The 27514-nt window shown below is 36.0% G+C and overlaps 1 protein-coding gene across 7 annotated transcripts in view; it reads left to right on the plus strand.

Annotated features, from left to right (window-relative positions):
• Positions 1–27514, plus strand: part of DLG2 (discs large MAGUK scaffold protein 2) — a 2073554-nt gene that overhangs the window by 483266 nt on the left and 1562774 nt on the right. For all 7 annotated transcript variants that reach the window (XM_043580064.1, XM_043580065.1, XM_043580066.1 and 4 more), the window contains one exon: positions 19683–19757. In XM_043580064.1, coding sequence (XP_043435999.1) covers positions 19683–19757 — 75 coding nt within the window. The remainder of the gene's footprint in view (positions 1–19682; positions 19758–27514) is intronic.

Consider the following 27514-nt stretch of genomic DNA (forward strand, 5'->3'; position numbering starts at 1 on the left):
CCCACTATCTTTTACCCTGAAGTTGCTCAGAATTTCTAAAAGGAAACAGAAGTTGTTGCTGAGCATTTAAAATATTTTTTAATCAAGCTAGTATCATATTATTTATTATGACTTGAATAGAAAAAAATCGCACACTATATTGTTAGAAATGAAATTATCATAGAAATATTTACAACTGGGGTGCCTGGGTGGCGCAGTCGGTTAAGCGTCCGACTTCAGCCAGGTCACGATCTCGCGGTCCAGGAGTTCGAGCCCCGCGTCAGGCTCTGGGTTGATGGCTCAGAGCCTGGAGCCTGTTTCCGGTTCTGTGTCTCCTTCTCTCTCTGCCCCTCCCCCGTTCATGCTGTGTCTCTCTCTGTCCCAAAAATAAATAAACGCTGAAAACAAAAAATTAAAAAAAAAAAAAAAAGAAATATTTACAACTATAGTTTGGGGGGGGGATACGATAATTTTTATTTTCCACCAGATCTTTATGTAGAGAAAATGAAACAAATCACCAAGGCAACAAATAATTTGCCTGAGAGACCCTGTCTTCATAGACAAAACTGTATCTTCATGCAGGTGTGTAGTTCCATCTGCTCTCATGGTAGAAGCAGCACACCCATACATTCACTTTATTTGTCTAACGAGTATTTATTTATTGAATGCCTAATATGTACCTGACATATTGGAAGGCATAGGCATACGATGCACAATCTGTTGCCATGGAACTTTTAGGCTAATGGTGAAAACAGCTAATTATAGAAATAACAGTAATGTGTGATAAAGGGGTGAATATAGAATGATATGGAAAGGAGCACAGGGAATTCTATAGAACCTGGTGGGCTTAAATGCGTGGTAGGCAAAAGCTTAGTTTCAGGGAAGGGTTTTCTGGGGAAGTGACAATTAAGCTGATATGTACCATGAGGGCACAATGGGGGTGGGAAGGTGTTTTAAGCAAAGTCCTAGATGTGACAGATGATAGATGATAGGTAGATAGATAGATAGATAGACATAGATAAACAGATAATGAAGAGAAGGGAAGAAAGAGAAGAAAGAGAAGACAGAGAAAAGAGATAATGGTGCATTCAAGAAAAGAAAAGGCAATGTAGTTGGAACATAAGGAGTTCAAAGTGAGTGGCAAGGTACAAAGGGTGCAGAGATAAATAGGGACCCAGTTATGAGTATCAAGAAGTTGAGATGTTGTCTTAAAGGAAATAGGATTTTCCCTTTATCATTAACAATGATCCCAAACCCCAATTTTCTCTGACTTCCCACTCAGTTTGTTTCCCTGACTTGAGCTTTCTCATTCTATTTTCTGCTATATCCCTCTTTACCCATCCTTCTGCCTATTCATAAAAATAGTGGTTTTACCTTTCACTAGCTGGATGACCTTCCCAGAACTGTATTTTTTCTTTTCCATAAGTTGGTACCTGTCGCACAGTCTTGTTTTTAGGATTTAATTAGGTGATAAATATAAAATGCTTAACATACTACCCTGTAGGGGTAGATGTACTGTTTTCTGTTGTTGTTTTTTTTAACTGGAGTCTACAGTCTCCGTATCTTCCTATAGTTCCTTGGTGCTCTTCTCATATTTATCCTGCCAGTAACACTGGTTTTGATACCTGTCATCCCAACCAAGTGTCTGCATGGTGGCAGGACCACTGTACAGAGACTAGAGAGCCACAGAAGCAGGAGACATAATGGACCAGAGAAATCTACTTGGTGGCAGAGAGAGGCAGAAAAACAGCTTAAAGTAGGGAAAATTAAAGAAATGTGGCCTTTTTTTGTGTAGAAAAGTAGGAAAAATAGGCAATGTGAAGGGATTCCATAACTCTATTAATAACCTGGGATTAACCATTTTAATAACATAAAACATTTTGGCATATTAATTCCACTAATATAATAACCTAATTTTCCTTTATTAAGTATTTCATACAGCAGCCAGAATTATCAATCTAATACCTAAGTTCAATGATGTAACTCTGAAGTGGAAGCCCTGCTATAGCACCCTATTGAACTCAAGTTGAGTAGTTGTCCAAATTCTTACTTTAGTACACAATTCTCTTTTGATCTAGCTCCTGAATTCCTTTCCTGTCTTATTTTCCATCACTCTGCCTTGTGTTTTATATTCCAAGAATCTTAAAAATTCATGAACCAGACCATTCTTATGTCTATGCTACATTTTATGGCCTTCTTTAAACTAATTGGCATACTGGCCTTGGTGGCTCCCCTCTATTCTTTGAAGGTATCAATCATGTTCTTGCTTTGGAGACTACCATTTACTACTCCTCTCTCTAGATGGTTCTGTCCACCTATCTAAATCCTACCTGTATTCCAGGTCTGACTGTACATGCCACTCACTTTCCTAAAATCCCCAGTTAGATTATATACTCCTGGTGTTATCTTATATTATCCTATATTTCCGCCTGTCATGGTTCATAATTATGCACTGATTTATATGATTGTTTTCTCAGTGTCTCTCTCTTGACTAGACAGAGCTCCACAAGGAAAGAGACTACATCTATTTTTCTCATTTTTGTATACATAATGTCTGGGACATTTCCTAGCACATTGAAGGAACTTGATGAATTTAATTAACTCATTCACTTTTCAGATCAACCCCATGAAGTAAAATCCTCCATATCTTAAAGATGAGGCATACTTACACAGCTGAGCAGCTTCATAGTGGGGATTCAAGTCCAGGTATTTTTTGACTTTAATATCTATACTTCTATCCACTATCATTACCCCCTTGTTGAATCATTTCAAGGTTATTATTTAGTCAAAACATACTCTTGATACTATATTTTGGATTTTGTTCATTTTCTACCTAAAACACCTAATTAAATAAAAATAATACACTCACTTAATGGTTAGTTTAAAATTACTCAGAATTAGATATAGATTTGCTGTGTTTTGGACACATATCCATAGCCTGTGAAAGTAAACTTGTAGAATGAGAAAAAAAAACTTTATGAATCATGCCATCCATTTATTAATATGTCTGTAGTAAATGATCTTTTCTGCCAAACTTAATTACCAAGGTATTATTCACAACATTAGTCCTTTTTTTTTTTTTTTTAACACTTTGAGGAAAAGCCACATGTGCTGTGAAGAGCTAGGAGTCTGAGAGGATTGTCCTTGGAAGACCTTTAGGTAAGGTCTTTAGACAAATGTGGGTTTGCAAAGCAAACAAGTACAAATCAAATTTTACAAATCAAATAATATTTAAACACATTCATTGTGCTCAAAACTGAAATAAATCACATAACTCTCTTTATAAATTAGAAAAGAATATATCATAGGGCGACTTCATGGCTCAGCTGGTTAAGCATATGACTTGATCTCGGCTCAGGTTATGATCTTATAGTCCTTGAGATCATGCCCCGTGTTGGGCTCTGTAGTGACTGACAGTGCAGAGCCTGCTTGGGATTCTCTCTCTCCTATCCATCTACCCCTCCCCTAGTCTGTCTCTCTTTCAAAATAAATAAATAAACATTAAAAAAATTGAATAAAAAAAAGAATACATCACTTCTCTTTATTATGTACCCATTATTTCATCCGCATATTTGTAGATAAGATTTTTCTTTTTTTTAAATGTTTATTTATTTTTGAGAGAGAGAGTGAGAGAGAAGGGGAGAGACTGAGAGAGAGGGAGAGAGAGACAATCCCAAGCAGGCTCAATGCCATCAGCATGGAGCCCAATGTGATGAGAGGCTTGATTTCATGGTTGGTTTGTGAAATCATGACCCCAGCTGAAATCAAGTCAGATGCTTAATCAACTAAGCCAACTAGGCACCCCTGTAGATAAGATTTTCTTAAAGGAAATTACCCATGATTATAATTGCTTGAGAAACCCATCTCACTGCCTATGTATGTTTCACCAAGGGCAATATGGAAGTGTGCATTGAATCAAGGTTCAGGAAGTAAAGTTATAGACTTGGGTTTGCATTTATTATATTAGTAATCTTAGTAATTTTAGTCAATTCAGTTTACCTTTCCTGAGGCTTTTTTCTCAAGTTGGAAATGGCGATAATGATACTGGTTTATCAATATTTCTTTCACAGGATTATTGTGCAGATTCAAATGAGTTAATTTATTTGAAAAATATAAAATACTATATACATGGAAAGAGTGGCTATAATTATTGAGAGGAGGAAATCCTGAGTAAGCTGGGATCTTTTATTACCCATAACATTATTGTAGGGTGGAGAAAATGAGAGTTGTATTCATATATGTATTAGAACTAATTTTATGCTAATTACAGTGACCCAGGCAAATTGGCCAGATATGTCTGAGGTCTCTCAGAGAACTAAGTATTGGGCAGTTCGACAGCAGTTGGCATCCACCGCTGAATCACTCAGAGGGACAGCATAGCATAGTGAAAGCACAGCCTTTGGAGTCAGACAGATTCTTGCTCTATCCGTCAGTCATTCTGTTGTCAGGAATAAATTACTTAATTTACCTAAATCTCAGTTTCTGTATTTATAAAATGAAGTGATAATAAGCACTTCATAGGGTTGTTGTGAGGATTAAATGCAATATTCATTGCCTCCACAAATATTTACTGAGTGCATACTGTGTGTCAGGTAGTATTGTAAGCAGTAGAGATATAATAGTGAATAAATTTAACAAATGTCCCTGCCCTCAAAGAACTTACATTATAGACCTAGGAGATTGGCCATTAATAGGCACACAAATAATAAACATAATTATAGATAGTGATAAATGCTATAATTAAAAAAGCAGAGAAACGGAATATAGAAAATTGGATGAGTGTAAAAAGGGACAATAACTACTCTAGATAGGGGTGGACAGGCATGTCCTCTCTGAAAAAATTTCTGGGAACTTGAAAGGACTAGCTTTGTGCAGATCCTGGGACAAAAGCATTCTAGGGAACAACTAGTACAAATATACACATAAGGCTTGGTATAGCGACTGTACATAACATCTAGTCGCTAAATAGCAATAGATGTTTTTATTCCTTCTCATCATCCTCTTCCTTTTCCTCCTTTTTGAGGAATTTGATATTTAAGGATAAAGTTAATAGTAAGATCAGTAATTCAATTACCCAGTTATTATTCCAGTGGTAAATTTCTATCATGTAGTCATGGTGATGGAATTTCTTCTGACTTTAGTGAATATTTCCCAGGTTTATAGGCATTTATTTGTGAGAGAAAGAGACCAAATGTTTTAACCTTTTCTTCCAGCGTGCATTCAAAATTAGTACCACATTTAAAATCCTTTGAAAATAGCCCTCTCTCCAAATTCCTCTATTCTAAACACCTACCCACACATGCCCATTTCTTGGTTTATAAGTGTATAATTCAGTTCTTGAACTAACTTTTCAGGGGATAGCAGGTTTTGTGAAAAATTGGTTTGACAGCAAATGAAAAAAAAATTCTTTGGAATTTAGAATTGTATTTACGTATTAAGTTAACTTAAGTCAGAAGTTCCAGGAAAAGTTCCATTCTCTGGAGCCCTCTGAACATAAATCACTCTCCTACTCTGTTCTCTGCTCAATGGATAGTATGCCACTGTCTCAATTGTTATCAACAGTGGGATTTGATCTTGACTCTTATTTTTCCCTAAATCCCAATGTGTCCTAATTCCTATTCATTCTCCTTGCCTTGCCCATCCTCCTACCCTTTATACATTTCCACATTGCCGAGACCTTCGTTAGTCCTCGTATGTTTATACATGTGTATGTATATGTTGTGTGTGTAATTTGTATTTATGTTTCAATTCTGGTTAAAACCCCTTAGGGGTTTCCTGTTCATTACTGTTCCATTATTAAGCATGTGACCTGTTGATCAGGGACAATGTCATCCCTTCAGAGCTTGTTAGATATACAGAATTTCAAGCCCCATGTGAGAACTACTGAGTCAGAACCTTCATTTTAGCAAGATCTCTAGCTGATTTTGCACACTAAAGTTTGATGAACACTGACCTGCAGGATAAGTTTGCATAGCCTCTGTGTTATATACATGGCCTCGTGTTTGGGCCCTTGCCTAACTTTCATATCTCAGATTCCATCATCCTTCATGCCTTAATTTGAACTACAGTCACTTACATTTGTTTCCCCAAATAATCTGAGTTCCTTTCTCCCATTTTTACCTGATTTCTTTATGCCTAGAATGCCTCTCAACTTTCTACCCTTACCTAATAAGCTTCTACTTGACCTCTAAGACTCATTTAAATGCAGATTCCTACATAAGCACTACGTAAGTAACTGCCTTACCAGACTTAGCCTGTGACTCTCCATGTATCTGTGTAATAGCCATTATGGTGCTAATAGGTATACCATTAAGTGTTGACTTATTCTTTCATCTAACAGACATTTGATAGATATTGCATTGTTGAATATGTGTTTAAGAACGAAAGGATGAAATGCTTCCTTCATGCAACTTATACACACACACTTATGCACCTGTATGTGTGTGTGTGTATATATATGTGTCTATATATATATGTATATATATATATACACACACATATATATGCATATATACACACACACACACACATATGTATGTGCACATATGCACAGGTATATGTAATGTGTACTTTGATGGATAGACTATTCAGTTGACAGGCAATTGGTGAACTTAATCTGTGAATGGTTGCTGGCCTGAAATGACACTTTAATTTTTTTTTTAACCTTTATTTATTTTTGAGACAGAGAGAGACAGAGCATGAACGGGGGAGGGTCAGAGAGAGAGGGAGACACAGAATCCGAAACAGGCTCCAGGCTCTGGGCCATCAGCACAGAGCCCGACGCGGGGCTTGAACCCACGAACCGCAAGATCATGACCTGAGCCGAAGTCGGACGCTTAACCGACTGAGCCACCCAGGCGCCCCTGAAATGACACTTTAAATATCATTTTAATGTAAGAGAAAAGGACTAAAGGAGATAAAAGTCCTCACACACACGGAGAAAAATGGCAACTGGATCATATCTATGATAAACCAGCTCTAAAGATCATCATGTAAACTTCTAAAATTCAAGCATAAAAATACTTATAAGTCAATGGCACTTTTTATTAAATAAGAGCTAAAGCAGTCAGATTGGTAAAATAATGCCAACTCATGTCCATTAATTTCACAGAGATTTTATATAATATGATACTTAATCTTGTTTTGGAGAAAATTAGTTGACTTTACAACATGTATATAATATATTTAACATACATATATTATAAAGGTATAGAATTTTTTTATACAGTATATTTTTTACTATAAAAACATTAATAGAAAGCTATACAATAGAAAATTTTAAAAATGACTTTAGTGTCCTAAATTATTAGGTCATGAATGAATTGAAGAATTAAAGAATTGAAAGAGATTTTTAAAATTTTTTTCCCCCAAAACAGGATGAATTATGTTGCAATCAGCTTTCAAGATACAAACTTGTCTAGGAAAGGAATGTGAATTCATAGCAATTCTATCTGCTTTTGGTTTTGTTTTTTTTTACATTGCTTTACATTTTGAGAACAAAGTATATCAGTACCATTGACTGGTGTTACCCCAAATAACCTCCACAAGGAAAAAAAACCTGTACTAATGATTATTACATGGAATTTGTCCAACTAACCACAGATAACACGGCATTATGGAAAAGGGGTCCCAAATGGATGTTATGGTATTCTGTAGTTGAGATCTGAGTTAAAAATTTTAAGCCCTTCTTCCTTAAAATTATTCTGAGACCCTTAGACAGAATGCCTCAAAATAATCCAATGTATCACTTTTAAAAGTAACATTATAGTCAGTAATATTCTCCCTGAAGACCACTTACTCACATTTCCAAAAAAAAAAAAAAAAAAAAAAAGAAAAAGGGATATCCGAAAGTCAAATTTTAAGGTATGAATCATACCATTTATTATCTCCACCAGTAGGAATTTTGGTTGCTGCATAAAACATAGTTCAAAAAGTGTTAATTTAAAAAAAAGTACTCTTCCTGTATTTTATGTTTTTACAAAGAGGTATATAATTTATCATGTTGTATTTATGATATCACACAATAACATAAATTATTTCTTTTCAAATACAGTCCTAATTAGAAAAGGTGAAAAGGGGTTCTAAGTATCTTGCTGAAAATCATTTGCTAACAACACCATAAATAAAACCATGTATTTTTAGCAAAACTAATCCTTCTTCCCAGTCTTTGTTACGAATCTCCTATGATTTCAAACTACAGTTCTTTCTTGCTAGTCCTTTAAAATAAAACTGTCCTGAAGTAATACACATGTAATTTAGTCAGCAATCTGAAGTTCTATTTAAATCGAGGACAGGTCTAATTGCTAGTTCTTCCTGGCTGACTGCTTGATGTTGGCTGTGGCACCTGATCTACAAAAGCCTGCACTTTCTTGATTAACATTTGTCCAAAAACATATATTCATAGGTGTCAGGAAGACAAGGCACATACAAAAATAATATCAACTGATCCTCTTTCCTTTGTATTAAGTTTTTCCAGAATTTTAATTATCTGAGAAACATCTCTATAAGAGAGCACTGTATTCCTTTAAACTGATGACATTCCATGTGTATTTTTCAGAAAACACTGTCCAATGTATATGCATTTTTTGAAACTCAAGAAGATTATAAGAACAAATTGATATGAATTGCATATTTAATAGGTTGTAATTATGTCTTATCAAAAGCTCAACTTTTTAAATCCTTTATTCTTTGGAAATATGGTAATTGTCCCCTTTCCCATGTAGTTAATTATAAATTTCAGGAAGAATTAAGTAGGATAAAACCCTTTACTTTTTTTTTCTTTGTCTCTATGGTAGCAGTGAGAATAGAAATGAATTGCTTTGATCTTGTTTCTGAATGGCATTTCTTTCCTCAAAGTATGGACCTTATTTTGTGGACCTGAAATTTTAGATATATTTTATTAAGTGTTAATTCAAGGGAGGCATTTTTTACAGATGAACCTAAAAATGTGTCAGAAAGAAAAATGCAGTTTATTTTAGAAATCACAAGCTTTGTTTCCATAAGAGTTTGTAGTTTAAAATAGATAAGATCTGTCAATGAAGAATATTCTTTGACTATAGTAGTGCATAACATCCAAAGTTTGTTTCTTGCAAGGAGGAAGATATGATTGTAGTCCTTTCTTCTTGTCTTCTTGTGTCAATAGGATGTAGAGACAACGTGTAAATATTAATGATATTCAAAGTATTTTGCTAGACTATGGTTTTAATCTTATATTTAGAGGCTTAAATTATTCTATCATATCTAACTCTGCACAGCAATAATTCAACTTCCAAAGACTTCTAGAGCTTCAGGGAATATTGGGACATGCTTCCACAAAGTGCTAAAATACTATAATACACTTTTTAGAATTGTTTCTTGAACAATGATTTCAAGTATGTGATCCCAGACTGCAGAGTCAATTTCTGACTCCCAAATTTAGTCATTTAAAATTACACTATTTCAGATATTCAACTTAGATTTAAAATTTACATTTAAAATTCCTGATGTTTGCTAAGTACTTGCTTATATTTTTTCTCATTTAATTTTCATAATGATTGTGTGAGGTAAATATTATTATTTTATACTCAGAGGTGAGAAAATAGACTTAGAGGAGCTAATTAATCCCTGATTGGTAAGATAAATATATATGTGTGTGTGTGTATATATATATATATATATATATATATATATATATATATAAAGTTTAGTTATTTTGAGAGAGAGAGTGAGTGGAAGCATGAGTGGGGGAGGGGCAGAGAGAGAGCCAGAAAGAATCCCCAGCAGGCTTCAGGCTTACTGCAGAGCCCAACAACGGGGCTTGAACTCAAGAACCATGAGATCATGACCTGAGCTGAAATCAAGAGTTGGACTTTTAACTGACAGAGCCACCCAGATGCCCCAATAAGATAAATATTAATATTTACACAATATAAATATATTTATCTTAAAACTGTTAGAATATGTACTAGAACCCTGGCCTAAATCTTATATAATCCTTATAATAATCCTTTAAACTGGGGATTTTTCTCTCCAATTTACAGATGAGGAAACCAAAACTCACAGAGACTAAGAAACAGATCTAAAGTTTCAGATCCAGAAAGTGAAAACTGGCATTCTAACCCAGGTCAAGAGGATTCTTAACATCCTAACAGTATTAAATACCTTTCTCTATAGCCTTTGACGGTTAATGTGATAACAGAATGGACTAACAACACATCTCAAATGCCTGGCATCTAATAAGTGCTCAATAAATATTATTTTATTATACATCTAGAAAATACCTTCTGAATCTAAGTCCTTGGGCCCTAGATTGATACCATGCAATGTCAAGTTACAAAAGTCAGCATGTATAATAAATCTTTAAATGTCACCAGCCTGAGAATTCAGAGCCTATCTCACTCATCAGAGTTGATTTATCCAGGTAGCCAGCTGGCTAAAATATTATTTTAGCACAGAGGGTTTAATCCTTTTAGCCACAGATTGCACCTTTGTTAACCTGGGCAAATGCCTGACTGGAGTCACAAGGGATTTTGGAAAGCATGAACGTGACTCAGCACTGCTATCACACACTGAAAAACCATTATGCTCAGCATCCTATAAAGAATGGGTCAGCAGCATTTTCATTTACAGAAGAGGCAAATGCATGACTCCTCAGCATGGCTTCAGTCTTTTTTTTTTTTTTCTTTTTTTTTTTTTCTTTTTTAATTTTTTTTTCTTTTTTCTTTTTTTTTTTTTTTCTGAAATTTATTGACAAATTGGTTTCCATACAACACCCAGTGCTCATCCCAAAAGGTGCCCTCCTCAATACCCATCACCCACCCTCTCCTCCCTCCCACCCCCCATCAACCCTCAGTTTGTTCTCAGTTTTTAACAGTCTCTTATGCTTTGGCTCTCTCCCATTCTAACCTCTTTTTTTTTTTTTTTTTTTTTTTCCTTCCCCTCCCCCATGGGTTCCTGTTAAGTTTCTCAGGATCCACATAAGAGTGAAACCATATGGTATCTGTCTTTCTCTGTATGGCTTATTTCACTTAGCATCACACTCTCCAGTTCCATCCACGTTGCTACAAAAGGCCATATTTCATTTTTTCTCATTGCCATGTAATATTCCATTGTGTATATAAACCACAATTTCTTTATCCATTCATCAGTTGATGGACATTTAGGCTCTTTCCATAATTTGGCTATTGTTGAGAGTGCTGCTATGAACATTGGTGTACAAGTGGCCCTATGCATCAGTGCTCCTGTATCCCTTGGATAAATTCCTAGCAGTGCTATTGCTGGGTCATAGGGTAGGTCTATTTTTAATTTTCTGAGGAACCTCCACACTGCTTTCCAGAGCGGCTGCACCAATTTGCATTCCCACCAACAGTGCAAGAGGGTTCCCGTTTCTCCACATCCTCTCCAGCATCTATAGTCTCCTGATTTGTTCATTTTGGCCACTCTGACTGGCGTGAGGTGATACCTGAGTGTGGTTTTGATTTGTATTTCCCTGATAAGGAGCGACGCTGAACATCTTTTCATGTGCCTGTTGGCCATCCGGATGTCTTCTTTAGAGAAGTGTCTGTTCATGTTTTCTGCCCATTTCTTCACTGGGTTATTTGTTTTTCGGGTGTGGAGTTTGGTGAGCTCTTTATAGATTTTGGATACTAGCCCTTTGTCCGATATGTCATTTGCGAATATCTTTTCCCATTCCGTTGGTTGCCTTTTAGTTTTGTTGGTTGTTTCCTTTGCTGTGCAGAAGCTTTTTATCTTCATAAGGTCCCAGTAATTCACTTTTGCTTTTAATTCCCTTGCCTTTGGGGATGTGTCGAGTAAGCATGGCTTCAGTCTTAGTAAGGATTTCCTCAGAAACAAATTAGGCCACCTTATTTTAAATATCTTTGAAACCTGAGAAAATAAAAGAAAGCAAGTAGAAAGACAAGCCCAGAAAGGGATGAAGTCATTGTAATGAAGAATTATCAGGAATTATGTACAAAATGGAACAAAAAGGTTAACAGTAAACTTGAATATGTTTTGTATCTATAAGTGATACATTGAACAAACAGGGTTCATGGGATATAATGATAGAAGCCACGTAATGGGTCCCCGTTTTTTGCCTAATATTTCTTAGTGTCAGTAATCTCTACCCTGTTGTCTAGATGAAAACTTGGGTAGTCCCATGACTTTTTATGAATTTCCAGTTATTTGCAAGGAACTAAAAGTCATGCAATCACTTAAAATAACAAATACAGTTTCAATTTAGTAATTTAAATTGTCCAGGTCCAAACATTAATTGTAACTGTGAACACTTTTCCAGATGAAAGTTTTCTCTTCCCTACTATATAGTATAGTATAGTATAGTATAGTATAGTATAGTATAGTGAGATATATATATATCCTTTCAGATAAGAAAGGATCCTGTAGCCTTTTCTATTCTTCTTCTCCATTTGCTAGTTGGTAATTCATCCTTCCAGGTTTGCAACATGAGAGAGAAGTAAAAATAAGAAAGCAGAAAGTTCTTATTGGACTGAGATTATTAAACGTTTTGCTCTCTGAAACTGACATGTAGTAATAAAGATAATAATAACAAATACAAAGAAAATAGCTGGCATTTTCATAGTTCTGATTACGTATAGAAATAGTTCTAAGTTCTTGTATTAATTCCTTTAATCTTCATAACTGAAGCAAAGGGAGGCTAAGCAATTTGCCCAGTGTCACCTTGCCAGGAAAATGTTGTTCTGGGATTTTAACCCAGGCAGTCTAGCTCTAGATCCTATCTTTCATGAGCACTGTTGTGGGTCGTGGGGATTTTTCCCTTCTGGGTCTCTTTGACTAAATCTTCTGTAATGTGGATGATGTATTTCTTTAGCCCCAGGTTTTTCAGCAGTGCACCCACACAAAGGGTTGTCTTGGCAGGCATCATAATGGCTCCAGGATGGCTTTTTTTTTTTTTTTTTTTTTGCCTTGACAAACTCTTGAAGTGCAGGCTGGCCCAAATGAAGCCACTTCTCCTGAGGCGATAACCAATTTGCCATGTTCTCTTGCTCATTAAATTTTTCAGGTGGGAGTCATATCCAAGTATAACCTCCCAAATTCCAGGAGGTTGTATCAACTCTAGGTATAGGCCCACTGAAGCCTCATTTACTAATTTAAGTGAAAATGAGATCCCCTACCCCAGCCCTCCTGCAAATAAATCCCTTTAGAAACCTCTGAACACATAACCCTTCCATAACCTCATCATAGATAAGGGTTCAGAGACTTGAAAGTAGTTCTTGGTAATTTCCTTTGAAACTAAAGCACCTCCTTTGGAATCTCAGTTTTATCATATCTTGAGGTCTTAGACAAGACTACCAATATAACATTGTGTATCTATACTGTACTTTTCTGCCTGGGAAAATTTGATTTTCTCCTTTTCTTTAACAACTTACTCTAAAATTGCACATCTTTATGGCAAATAAGGAAAAGAATTGGATAAAAACATTTATTTGCTCAAGTAAATTATTTATACATATATGTGTGTGTATATATATATATATATATATATACATTATATGTCTATGTATATACATTATATATATAAGTCGAATCATACACACACACACACACACACACACACACACACATACTATTTGGAGGCATCCTGGGAGTTTTGTGGGGTGTTTTTTCAACTCTTTTTGAAAATTCCCTTAACTCTTGGTGTACTGGAGTATATATTGAATTACAAGTCAGAAAATGTCTTTTCTATCAATTTTGTAAATAATTTGTTTATAATAATTAATACTTTAAATAGAATTACTCATCACATTTATAAATTACCTTACAGTTCATTTGCACAAAAATTATTACATGTCATTATAGTTCTGCCATGCAAAAAGCCACTCAGTTTTGCCCTTTGGGCATCATGTTTCCATGTCTGTTTCCTTTTCCATCAAGCACCTGAGAGTTTTAAAAAAGATGAAAGACACCTGAAGTACTTTTCCAAATACTCTACTCGGGAAATCCTCCTGTGTTTTATATAGGAACAGGACTGGATCCATCTAGGTCTGTCCACTCCTTCATGGAACTTATTTGTCCCACACCCTGTTGTCCATGCACTCACTGTTAACTAGAGATAAGTGAGGGGAAAAGCAGAAGTCAGCTGTCTGTGTAGCATAGAATAGTTCTTTCTCTTCAATCCTATGTTTCTGAGGCCAAGAGTTAAGGGGCTTCCTGACCAAGTCCTAGAATACCTTGATTCAACACTATCAGATGATACGTGGTGCACTTTATCTCAAAGGCCATCTACTCATTCTTTCCCCCTCCTAAAAGCTTTATTTGAAAACTGAAGTGTCTCTTCTTTTTTCCTTTTTTTTCAACTTTTTTTTTTTATTTATTTTTGGGACAGAGAGAGACAGAGCATGAACGGGGGCGGGGCAGAGAGAGAGGGAGACACAGAATCGGAAACAGGCTCCAGGCTCTGAGCCATCAGCCCAGAGCCCGACGCGGGGCTGAAGTGTCTCTTCTATAAAGGTCTTCCTTATTTACCCAGTCAGAGTTCAGTACTCTTCCCTTTATCCTGAATTTCTCTGCACAGTTTTTCATAACCTTTTCTCATCTATTATTCCTGCCCCCCAAATGGGTGAGATTAATCTTTTTGATTGGCCCATGTCATGTTTTAGTTGTGTCATATAAATATTTCTTCATAATTGCATGCTTATGAGGTCATTTTTTTCCTTAGACTCAGAACATTTTTTAGACAGAGACTGAGTCTTGGTGTATCCTTACTCCTAATACAGTAGCTGACACATAATAATTTCTCATTGAATATTGAGCAACTAAATGAATGAATGAATGATCCTAATATTTAACCCTGTTTTCTTTTTAAAACATGTTTATATTTAATTTTTTAATTTTTATTTTTTAGAGAGAGAGAGAACATGAGTGAGAGAAAGGGGCATAAAGAGAGAGAGAGAGAGAGAGAGAGAGAGAGAGAAAGAGAGAAAGAATGAACGCATCTCAAGCAGGCGGTACTACCCTTAGCAAAGAGCCCAACTCGAGGTTTGATCCCAGGATCCTGGGATCATGACCTGAGCCAAAATCAAGAGTCAGATGCTCAACTGACAGAGCCATCCAGGCACCCCAACCCTGTTTTACATGTAACATGCTGTATTATATCTCCTAAAAGGTTGGGATCTCTTTGGAGAAAGAATATTTAAATTTTGAAATTTCTGAATTTTATGTCTCTCTATATAGCTAGCATGTTGTCTTCCATGCAATAGATATTTGGTAAATGAATGGTTGGATAAATTAATGAATGAATATTGTACAGTAACTTATGAGACACTTCTCAATCCAGAAAAAAGCCCTATGATTGCAAGAATCATTTCACTGTGACTATAACAATAAAACCTTTCAGCTTGTTCTCTGCTTTCAGAAGAACATGCTGTTTTGAATGAAGCATTTAGGTCAAATTTTTATTTGGATGAATCAGTTCTTGCCCTGCCACACACAAACTTGTTCAGAGGATTAAATGACTAAAATATCTATATAGGTACTTTGTATACTCCAAAGCACTCTAACAGACATATGCAAGCCCCTGATATTCAGAAAAATCCTCACTCTTTCAGAGGATGGGATGCATTGGGTAGAAAATGTTTAGAGTTTTCTTTGTCAAGTGTATGTCACTATTCAAATTCTCTGTAGTTATATATTTATATAATCAATCTGAGCAGTAATTGTCCAGTGTACTTGGCTCATTTGTTCCGGATATTCCAGATTGAAATATGTCAAGATATTATAGTCTGGAAAAGACAACCAAGGAAGATGAGAGCCTTGAAAACATCAACCTGTCTAAATAGCACAGTGTTTTTAAAAGACCAAAACCCACTGCTAGTTTTGTCTCTTTAGAGAACATGTTTTCCAGGGTTGGCATTGCAGATCCTAGAATCCTGATCAAATCATATATCAGTGATCTGTGGGTAGGTATGAATATCCAGGGTAGATGGATGGAAGAGCAGGAGAAATGAAACCTCTGTCCTTAAGATAATTTGTCACCAACTTTCTTCTTAAAATCTTGCTTGGAGAGATGGGCTGGCCCCTTGGGGAATTCTAACATTCCCTCTGGATTTTTGCCTTCTTAAGAATTAACTTAAAGGTTGGGGCACCCTGGTGGCTCAGTTCATTGGATGTCCGACTTTGGCTTAGGTCATGATCTCACAGTTTGTGAGTTTGAGCCCTGCCTCTGGCTCTGAGCCTGGAGCCTGCTTTGGATTCTGTGTCTCCCTCTCTTTCTGCCCCTCTCTGGCTTGCACTCTCTTTCTCTCAAAAATACATAAACATTAAAAAAAAAGAATTAACATAAAGGTAGGTTTGAGGGTGTCCTTTCCCTTAGTATTTGTTATGTTTCTAGATGACCTGTAAGGGGTGGGGATCTGTCAAGTAGGTGGTACCCCCAAGCTCTTCTGACCACTGTGCCCACATTAAATGTTAGCAACAATATTGAACAAGGAGAATACAAACTTGTAAGGAAAAAAAATTCAACCCTTTACTTCAACTACTGTGGAAGTTCCATTGACCCTTGTTAGGTCTTGTCTTCTTTAAAAGTTGATGGAAGGACTAGAGTGTATTATGCTAAGTGAAATTAGTCAGAGAAAGATAAATATCATATGACTTCACTCATATGAGAACTTTAAGAAACAGAAAAGATGAACACAAGGGAAGGAAGCATAAGTAATATAAAAACAGAGAGGGGGGACAAAACATAGGAGACTCTTAAATATGGAGAACAAACAGAGGGTTACTGGAGGGGTTGTGGGAGGGGGGATGGGCTAAATGGGTAAGGGGCATTAAGGAATCTACTCCTGAAATCATTGTTGCATTATATGCTATCTAATTTAGATGTAAGTTAAAAAAAAAGTAGATGGAAGGAAGGTTTAGGAAATACCTAAGGTTAGGCCTTTCAATAAACAAACTTGAGTTGAAAGCTCTTGTGAGGCCATCTCTACTGACTGTTCTCAACCTTTGTTATATCTCAAACTCGCAGAAGAATAATTATATCTTATGGTAAACGGTAGATCAGAACGATAGGGGTTTTCAACTGGAGGGTGCACCCCTTTGGAATAGGGAGCATATTAAAATCTTGGAAAGAATGTGAAGTTTGGAAAAGATCCATGGGTAAATGACACTTCTCTCCACACTGAATTTGATCTAATGAAATCTTCTTATTTTGTACATAAGAACAGCGAGATTTAAAGTTTTAAAGTAACTTTCCCCAGGTTTCACAGATGGATTAATGGGAACCCTATTGAAATCCAAGATTCTGACATATTCTGATTTAATTTTTTTCTGGTCACACACTATGCATAATAATTTATGTCCGTGTGGTCTCTGTCTTCAGTAGGCCTTTTCATGTGTCTGCCCCTGTATAATTATACTGTTAATCTGCTCCATTAAAGTACTAATGGTGGGGAGCCTCGGTGGCTCAGTTGGTTAAATGTGCAACTTCAGCTTAGGTCGTGATCTCAAGGTTCATGAGTTTGAGCCCCACATCGGGCTCTGTGCTGACAGGTCAGAGCCTGGAGCCTGCTTCGGATTCTGTGTCTTCCTCTCTCTCTGCCCCTTGCCCATTCATGCTCTGTCTCTGTCTCTCTGTCTCAAAAATAAATAAACATTAAAAAAAAAAAACACTGATGGGAAGGCCTTAGGATCCAAAGGGCATGTAGTAATGGAGTCAGGGAGACACAGATTTCCATCTTTATGCTGTGCATCCATAAAAACTCAAACCCTCTTTATTTATGCCCACATCACACTTTATGAGTACTTACATTCCCCCACCCAGGCATAGCTCAATTATTATTTGCCTCTTTGCCATGTGCTCCTTACAGATAAACATTATCTAGGTACAAAACAAGCTTATTACTACTACTAATGATAACTATTATAAATTATTATAAAAGAGATATTCCTCACCATTAATATTGTTTGTAATTAATTCTCATAATTATAAATAATAATAATTAGCATTTTAAATAGCATTTTAGAATTTCAAAAAGCTTAACCTCATATGTAGATAAATTATATTTATTTATCTGGCTTAAGCTATCAGAAAAGGAAAATAAAATTTCCCTGTTACTTTGTGTGTTCTTGCAAATTGTGGCAATGGTGTGAGGTGAATCTATATCTATCGTCTAATAATATTTTTATGAACAAGGCAAGATACTAACACTGTTTTACATATGTGACTACCAAGACTCAGCACATCTCTTGGCAGCAAGTGCATGGTTGAGCTTAGCTTCAAACTGTGGTCATCTGACACTAGTCAAGTTTACTTTATGTACCCTGTTGATACTATATGTCATATTTTGATTTAAATAAGAAAACTGAGCATGGATATTGATGATCTAAGTGTATTTTTGTGGTGGCTTTATCAATAATCACTCAAACAACACTTCAGAGTTTAGTGATGCCTTAAAAATAGATCACCTCAATAAAGGTTGTTCTAAAAAGCTTACAAATCACAAAAAAAATAATTTTTAGCACAAGTGTTGAATTTAATATTTTATTCCAGTTAAATAAGACATATTAGGATCATTGATAATGTGGAATTGCATTAGCTGATGACATGTCTTAAGCCCCATTAATTGGATAGAAATTGAAAAATACAAGAGACATCTTCTCATAGAGGGTGGATACATGTGCACAAGAGTCAGTCAGATTCTTGATGTAATCTGAGCTATGCTGCTTTCTGCTAGGGTAGCTTTTAGGCAAGTTGCTTACTGTCTCTGAGCCTCAGTTTACTCCCCTGTAGAATGGGAATACTAACACTTCTATCCATATTTGTTGTGATGACTAGTGATAATACAATGGGTCTAGAACAATCTTTAGCATATTTACTAGCTCAATAAATCAGAGCTATATTTTTTATGATTATTGCTAGCATTATTATTAGTATGTTTATATTATAATGGAGTGTAGAATAAAGTAAATAAAAGGTAAGTGATGTTTTATTTGAATCACCCCCTTCCCTTTTTTAACACTTATGAGTTCTCATTATTATAGGGATGAAGCAGTGTTGTTACTTAAAGGGAAGAGCTTCATTCTTTCTACAAAGCCAATTAGAAATGAATTTATAGGAGTTACAACAAAAGAATAGGTCAGCTAGAGATAAATTTCTTATATAAAAAGAAATGCCTGGCAAATGCCTTACAGTGTCAAATCTCTGTGTTCCTTGTTTCATTTCTTTGCATCTCATTTTCTGATGTGACAAGAAAGACCTCTAAGATCTGTTCTACGTAGCTCTACATCCTGGGGTTCTATGAAATGCCCCAGGGAGAATCAACACCACTAGCTCACAGTCTGGAAGGGAAGACAAGTAAATGAGTCTATCTGTACCTTAATGGATGTGATCTTGAATGGGTACAGCAAGTATCATTGTTGTCTGAGAGCCTAGAAGAGAGGAGACAAGTTTTACTTCTGAGTTCTCACATGGTTCCCACTGGGGCCTGTAAGGCCAGCTGCTGAAGAAGCCTGGTGCCAAAAACCCAGTCCGTAGAGTAATATGAACAATAGCAAAACATAATTTCTTATGCCTTGATAAGAGGAGAAATTACATACCTAGTTTTCTGCAGCACTGCACCAAAAAATCATCCTCAAAAGCTTCTCCTATACTTGTAAATAAGGTAATAAACACCGTGATGATACACATGTCAGCTTGTATATATTTCTGCACATAATATATAAAACATAACATCAATTTTACTTATTTCCAGCAAAACCAAGGCAAATGCCCAGCCCAGAACTGTTCAGTGGAAGCCCCTGCTTGGATGCCTGTCCACCACTGTACTGTAAGTTTGATTATTTCAAAATTGGCTAAAGAACTATTTTTATATTTTGGAACAACTTTAGTGGAATGGGCTAGAATCCTTTCTGAAATTCTAGAAAGGAGAATGTACTTTCAGAAAGCTCTGTATTATAATAAATACCTGTGATTAGGGATTTATGCATTTTTTGGAGTCAGGATAATTTGCAAAAGATTTATTTAAATGGGTTATTGATGATTTAGATTTGGATAGTCATTAAAATGAATATATTTGCACATGTGGTTTTTTTTCAGTAGCTGCATATTCAGCAATACTTGATTTTAGATGCTTTAGAGAAGGATGCTTTCTCTTCTGTCATTGTTGTGTTGACTGTTTAATAGTGATGAGTACACAGGTTTCCAATTTTCAAGTCTTTCTGGTATAATAATAGTCTCTGCATTTGTGTGAAATCTTCCATCAGAGAATTTTCAAGTGCCTTAGAAACAAACAGGTACTATGTCATTATCCCTGTGTTACCAATGGGAGATTTAAACGCAAAGGGAGTAAGAATAGTGCATCAATTCTAAAGCTGTGAATAGTCCCAGACACCCTAACTCTCCTTTCATGAACTCATTCTACTACACTGTGATACAAAGTAAGTGAAGAAAGTGGCTGATCTGGATGATACTCTCCAAATGTGCATTGCCTGATAGATAGGATAGTAGTTCCTTTGGGAAATGTGTGTGCTGTAACTGACAGTTTGCCTATCATAAAATAATTTGTGTGTGATGGGGACAAGGAGCTTGAAAATTATTTTTTTGGTCATTCCCCTCATTGGATCTACCTTGCAAGCAATGTAATGTGATATGTGGAACTTCTTAAATGTCCTCATCTATTGTTGAGGTACCAGCTCCTGAAAGGTGCAGCTGGCTATCATAGCATGACTTATGCCTGCCTTCTAAGGCAGTAGGCCTGCAGGAGCCTACTTTTCATTCAGATTTGTAAGAGCATGAAGACTCTTTCCTTGTTTTTGTTTATTTGTGGAAGGAGGAGAAAGTGGGATCACTTTTAATGAAGGAGAGATGATGATGCAAAATTTTGGAGGCATTCCTGCAGTGCGGAGGCAGCCCAGACTTGCTGGAGACTTGGAGAATAAAAATGTCACACTTTTGTGAGCAGATGGTCAGAGGGGAGTGTGTGCTTAGGGACTCTGCTGATGCCAGGAAAAGGATGAGTTTTAATAATTCTCTTTCTTTAGGTGTCACTCCTTTTATTGTATCCCTGATGATATTGTCTCATGATTACTGGTTTATATGTCTATTGCACCAAAGAGACTGTGTGCTACTCAGGGTCCTAGTATACCTACACCTGGGTAAATCCCTGGTATATGGAAAGTGCTCTTTAATAACAGGTTCAAGGCAGGACTATTCAATCTGTTGACTTCCTCTTTAGTAAATGTTATTAAATTATCTACAACTTTTACATTTGTTGGTGAAGAAGGATAATTATAGTATTTTACCTTCTTAGGTGCATGGTTTCCATTTCTTACCTTCAAGGGTCATTTTACAGTTTTCCTTCACAGAGTACCATTCAGTGTGTATTTTGAAGAATTTTGTTTCAAACTAGACAAAATTTAGTAGTTTGATTCAGCTGTGTCAGGGACCATGTCAGTTTCTGGAGGTACAAAGATAAATAAGAGACTATGCCCATTTTATCAAAGATAATTCATATGTAACACCAATAAGAAAGCTGATCCTCTACTTCACTGATAATTTCAGCACCAAATAAAAGAAATTTGACATTTCACTTATTTGTGTAGTCTTATTGCAAGTAAGTCCATTATTAGAATTCTGTCTTTTGGACTATTAAAAATAATCTATCTTTCACTATTATCTTGGAGTTGGACCCTGTAGGATCTTGGAATGCCAGATGAGGTCTTTCTGTTATAGGACATTTGTGACTAAATAGTTGACTCCATTTAAGACCCTTCCTGAAGATCACAAGTCAGAAATGCCAAATAGTCTGATTCTCAATTCTCTGGGGAGAACATCAGAAAGAAGTTTTTCCTTGCTTCTGCTATGGAATTAAGAGCTGTTGGTTTCATAGATTTCCTTTGCTGTTTATTTAAAACTAATTACATCTCCCAGTGAGGCAGATTCTAGAGGAGTGATGACCCATAACGATTCTGTTTTCTCTGTGAGTAACCCCAGTTCACAAAGGTGGGCTTTTAGTGGTCATGTTTGGGCTATGTGAGTCTGTTCCTGGCCATGCCTGACTGATCTAGGGGTAAATATCACATCTCAGCTGGGCCAGTGGGAGTCTTTCTCCTGGGAATGTGGAATTTGTACTAGAGAGAGATACTAAGTTGGTAGTCAGCAGTATTGAATCATATGAATGACAATAGTTTGAAAAATAATCTGTGAACCTCCGTAGCTAAGATCCGTATAGCTGCTCTATATCTGTCCTTCTGGGGTCAAATCTCTCTTTGATTTTGTGAAAAGGTCCCAATCAATAAGTTACATTTCCCCCTAAATTACTGCAGATTTTGTTTTGTCATATTTTGTTTATTTGGGGACTTTAAAGTTTTTTTTTTTACTTGTTTGCAACCAAAGAGGGGGAAAAACACCTTGACAAATACCCCTATCAGCAACACTTATGAGGCTCCCACTAGAGTTAATATAGTGAGTGGTAGTCTCACACAGAAAGGAGCACTCAGAACACTGAGATTTTGATAATTTCCAATAGTCTATTTAGCAAAAGAAATAGTCTATTTATATTTGTTACAAATATCTGATTATATACTACACTTGGCTACATGAAAAATCAACAAAGGATAGTTTGCTAATGACTTAATCCACATATAGAATGAGAAATCTGAACAGCTAACTATATAGCTAGCATAAGCATATTTATATAACAAAAGACTTCATATATATAAAATTGTTCTGGTATTAATTTCCATTTTCTCCTCTCTCAGGAAATAGAGAAATCTCAGCCTCATGTATTTAAGAGAATGTTTTGTCTGCCTCAAATCCTTCATTGACTGAAACAGGTTATAAATAAATTAACACATACATTCATAATAAATAGATAGTCTGTTATCTTCGTGAATTTTTTAGCTTCAGTTGATTGTTTCTTACATTTTTCTCCCCAGTGCTCTATTCTTGTTCCTTGGTGTTTTGCTCTGTAATGATTGTATCCTTATAATTGAGCTTTATTACTTTTTTCAAAAACGTCTTGGTCTCTGTGTGTGCATTTGCCCCAGGTTCATATTAAGTGCAAAGCTTTTATCATTGGTTTTCCTAAGAATGCTTCTCTCTGCAAATTGCTCTGCAAATGCCTGTCACCAGCTCCATATTGCCTTGAAAATGGCCTCTATTACTATTTGCTCAGGCTCTTCCTAGATGCTCTCTTTTTTGGCACTCCACACCTCTGTAACAATGGAACCAAGAGGTATTTTAAAGACTTTCCTTTTAGCCAAGACTACACTTGTACAAATTAGGGTTCAAGATGAATAGAAATTTCACCCTCAGTAATTATACGGAAACATGGACGTATTTATATTTTTTGAATAACAATGAAATATCTTCCCTAGCAAGAAGTATGACATTTATTTTTTATTTGTCTCTCCTGTATGGCTACATTAAGCACTTAAAATGATATCCTTCTTCACCTCTACACTTTACATTTAGTTGGGTTGTATGGGCATGTGAATATGAACACAATGGTTACCTGATCCCTACCACTTACAAGCAAATGAGAAGAGACCCACAGACTCTGGGACTCTGGTGAAAATAGGCAGATCTCTGAATCTGGAATGAACTAGGCTAAGAATTAGTTTCTGGCACTTGGAAACAAAGAACCTTAGACTTGACCAGCTGCAGAAGGCTTGAGTGGCAGCTGTGTTTCAGGGCATATGTCCCTGGACTATTCAGTATGGGTATGGTGTATGTATGCATGGATTTGATCACTTTCAGGAATGTCCCAGACACAATCCTTAGTTACTGGGTATTACTTAGAAATGACTGTAGGGGTGCCTGGGTGGCTCAGTCGGTTAAGTGTCCACCTCTTGATTTCAGCTTAGGTCACTATCGCGCGTTGTGAGATTGAGCCTCGTGTCAGGCTGTGTGCTGACAGCATGGAGCCTGCTTGGGATTCTCTCTCTCTCTACCCCTCCCCCACTCATGCATACACACTCTCTCTTTCTCTGTCTCTCTCAAAAATAAATAAATAAAAACTTTAAAAAATGGCTGTAATGTGTAATGTTATTATTTAGAGTATGACATATATATATATGCATGATTTGTCCAGAAAAATCACTTTCTCTGCATGTTTGCATACTTGGTTGTTGGAAATTAAAAAATAATGCAATGAGAGGAGTTTCTAAAAGTTAAAAATAAAGCTCCTGCTATTATAGAGATTATCGTGGATATTGTTATACATATATATTTATATATATGTATATATATAGTTACACAGTTATATAATATTCACCACCCATAAATAGATATGTGAGGTATTTTCAAAAACCATGTAAACATTTGCAAATTAGAACACTGCATTCTGACTACATCAGTTTTCATGTATTTAAGAATCATTTACTAAGTACATTTTAGAAGTTGTAACTGACCCTTGGATTCTTCAAGATAGAGCAGCAAACAATACATGTAAATAATCATTATGCTGGGTAATACATGCTATAAAATGCTCTATACAAAAAGATATGAATGTTGAGAATGGAGATTTGTGTCAAGATGGGTTTTGGAAGACAGAAGATGGAATATTTGGTAACAGTTAAATATGCAAACTTTAAAACTGAGTAAGATTTGTGTTAAAATGCAAACTCTGCCACTTAGTAGCCATGTGACATTGGACATTTTACTTAAATTCTCTTGAGTTTATGCATGCAACAGGATATTTTGAGATTTATATGTGATAATGCATAGCAAGTGTTAACATAGCACCTGGCACATAGTAATTGCTTGATAAGTGGTAAGAAAAAAAGAAAGAAAAGAATAGGTCATCCCAGAAGGAAGTGAATGGGGCAGGGTGAATTGGTGAGAAACATAAAAAAAGACAATAAGACATTATTAATTTAGGGCTATTTATTTAGATATATTTAGGAGGGTTTTTTCTTTAGAAAACGATTTAGTCTGGGACAGAGAAAGATTCCAGGAGGAGTTAATATACAACTTTTTAAGACTCTGAAAGCAAAAATTCTGAAGCTCTTGAAAAAAAATCATTTTGCTCTCTGACAGGCAGCAGCTGATGATGTAAGAGTATCATATTAACAAGAGATGTTTATATTCTGAGTAACAAAGGCCATTTTCAAGGAGTAGCGTTGCATACTCCTTTTAATTTAAATCATTTTAACATTTCCCTACCATATCTCTCTAGATTATGAAAGTAATTTTTCTCTTTTATGGGAAATCAATAAAAACAGACGTTCTCCCAAAGAAACCAGGGGAGATGTTCTTTTAAAGTGTTAATTGTTTCAGCATGTTCTCCCAGACCGCCTCACATTACCCACAGTCAGGATCATTCAGTCTAATTGAAGCCAGTTAATACAACGTGCATAAGCAATTTTATAGTAATCTAAAGGTTTTTCCTCCTCTTTTTGTAGCTCCTTCTTCGCTTTTATTTTTTTCTCCACAGTTCATTGTGTGACCTCATTTTGTATACAGCCCACATAAATACCCAGACCATGGCACTTAGAAACATCCAATCCAGTCATAAAATAAATAATGTTGTGTCTGCTCTCTGGGTGTTTCCAGAATTCCTATGAACACAGCACCCGCTGGGCTAACTCAGCTGCTGGGAAATCACACCCAGGATGGTTTTGATGAGTATTGTCTTTCCAAAGACTGGATACAATTTTTACTTTTTAGAGCAAGGTTTTCATACCATCAGCAGTCCCCTTATAGAACAAAAAGTCAGGGCATTATCATATGATCACAGTTTTAGGAAAATTATGGAAAATTGCAGAGTATAGGACCTTAAGTTGATCTGCACCAGGATTAAAGTGCATCTGGGCATCTGGGTGGTAGTCATGAGGTTAGAAAAGAATCCAAAGGGGAAATTATCTTAGAAAATTCACAACGCACTTCAAGAAATGGGAACTCTGCAGAATGTCTCTGATTCCAATTTTGCTGTAGTGAAGTGCTTTAAATCAAAGAAAGTATGAGGAAGATTAGATTGACACGATAGATACATCCCTTTTTTCTCTCTCTTCTGGCCCTTATAGTACTTCGGATGTATCCTTGTTTCCTCTCTAGGTTTGAAAGAGTGTACTAGGAACTGCAATACTTACATCAGATAAATTTCTTACAGCAATTCTGAAACATGCCCAGAAAGGAAGCCCACAGTATTTATGGAGGGGGCAGGTGGATATGGGTTCATGGGAGAGATGAAAGGGTATTCCTGGTGAACACACAACAAAAACAAACAACAAACAACAAACAAAAAACAAACAACAACAACAAAAACACTATACAGACTATAGAACAGAAGACATGTAAGCATGTACCCTGCATGCCCTGGGCAAAGAGATGAAGATTGCAAATCCTGATCTGGAAGAATGGTAAGTAACCATCCAGGAGCAAAAGGCAGGCCCGTAGTAAAAATGAAGTCAGCAAATTTTATGTGTAGTGTCCCCAGCTCCTTCTTTTTGTATATTTTAATATTTCCAGAGGATTCAAACTTTACCCACTTGACTGATTTTGTGCCTCAGCATTCACCTACCTCTTCCTACCTTATCTTTTTTGTGATGTTATTATAAATGGTATTGTTTTCTTTTTTTAAAAAATGTTTATTTTTGAGAGAGAGAGTAAATGGTATTGTTTTCTTAATTTCCTTTTTTGAGTGGGTTATTGCTAGTGTATGGAAATACAAGCAGTTTTTGTTTATTAGTACTATATCCTGAAACATTGCTGAATCTATTAGTTCTAATAGCTTTTTAGTGAATTACTTAGGATTTTATATACACAAGATCATGCCATCTGCAAAAGGAGATAGTTTTACTTCTTCCTTTCCAATTTGGATGCCATTCATTTAATTTTCTTGCCCAACTGCCTTGGCTAGAATATTCACCACACTATTTGATAGAATTGGCAAAAGCAGACATTCTTGTCTTGTTTTTTATTTTGGGGGAAAGTATTCTTGTTTCATCATTAAATGTGTTAGCTGTGTGTGTGTTTTTTTTAATAGATGTCTTTTATCAAGTGGAAGAAGGTCCCTTCTCTTTCTAGTTAGCTGAGCATTTTTGCCATGAAAAGGGGATTTTTGTGTGTTTTGATATTTGTTTTTAACACTTAAAGTTCTAATCTGTTGAAAGAATGCCTTGCCCTTCTATTGAGAACATTAAGCAGAACTTTTCTAGGATCATGAAAGCATAATCTATGAATTCATAATCCAGACCTGACTTTGCCAGAGGGTAGCTCTTTTGTTTGACAGATGAGAACACTGAAGCTTGGAGAAGTGAAATACCTTTTTTTTGCATCTCACAACCATCACATAGGGGAGCCACATGAGTCTTTTGGGTACCCAGTCTTTTCCTATTTCTGATAAAACTCACTATCCCTCTTGATCAAACTGATGCTTTTGAGTTTGTTGTAGAAAATAATGAATTTAGAAGAGTCTGGTATTTTATTAGCTGTGCCTTTGTGTCATAGAAGGTGCCATGAGGATTCTATGGATTGCAATGCTGGGAAAACTGCATTATTGGACAACCCATCCTGGCAGCCATAGTAGCACGTTTGAAGGTCTCCCTTCACAATACTGTCAGGATTTCTAATCTTATTTAT

The sequence above is a fragment of the Prionailurus bengalensis genome, chromosome D1 (assembly GCF_016509475.1).
Source record: "Prionailurus bengalensis isolate Pbe53 chromosome D1, Fcat_Pben_1.1_paternal_pri, whole genome shotgun sequence".
NCBI classification, from domain to species: Eukaryota; Metazoa; Chordata; class Mammalia; order Carnivora; family Felidae; genus Prionailurus; species Prionailurus bengalensis.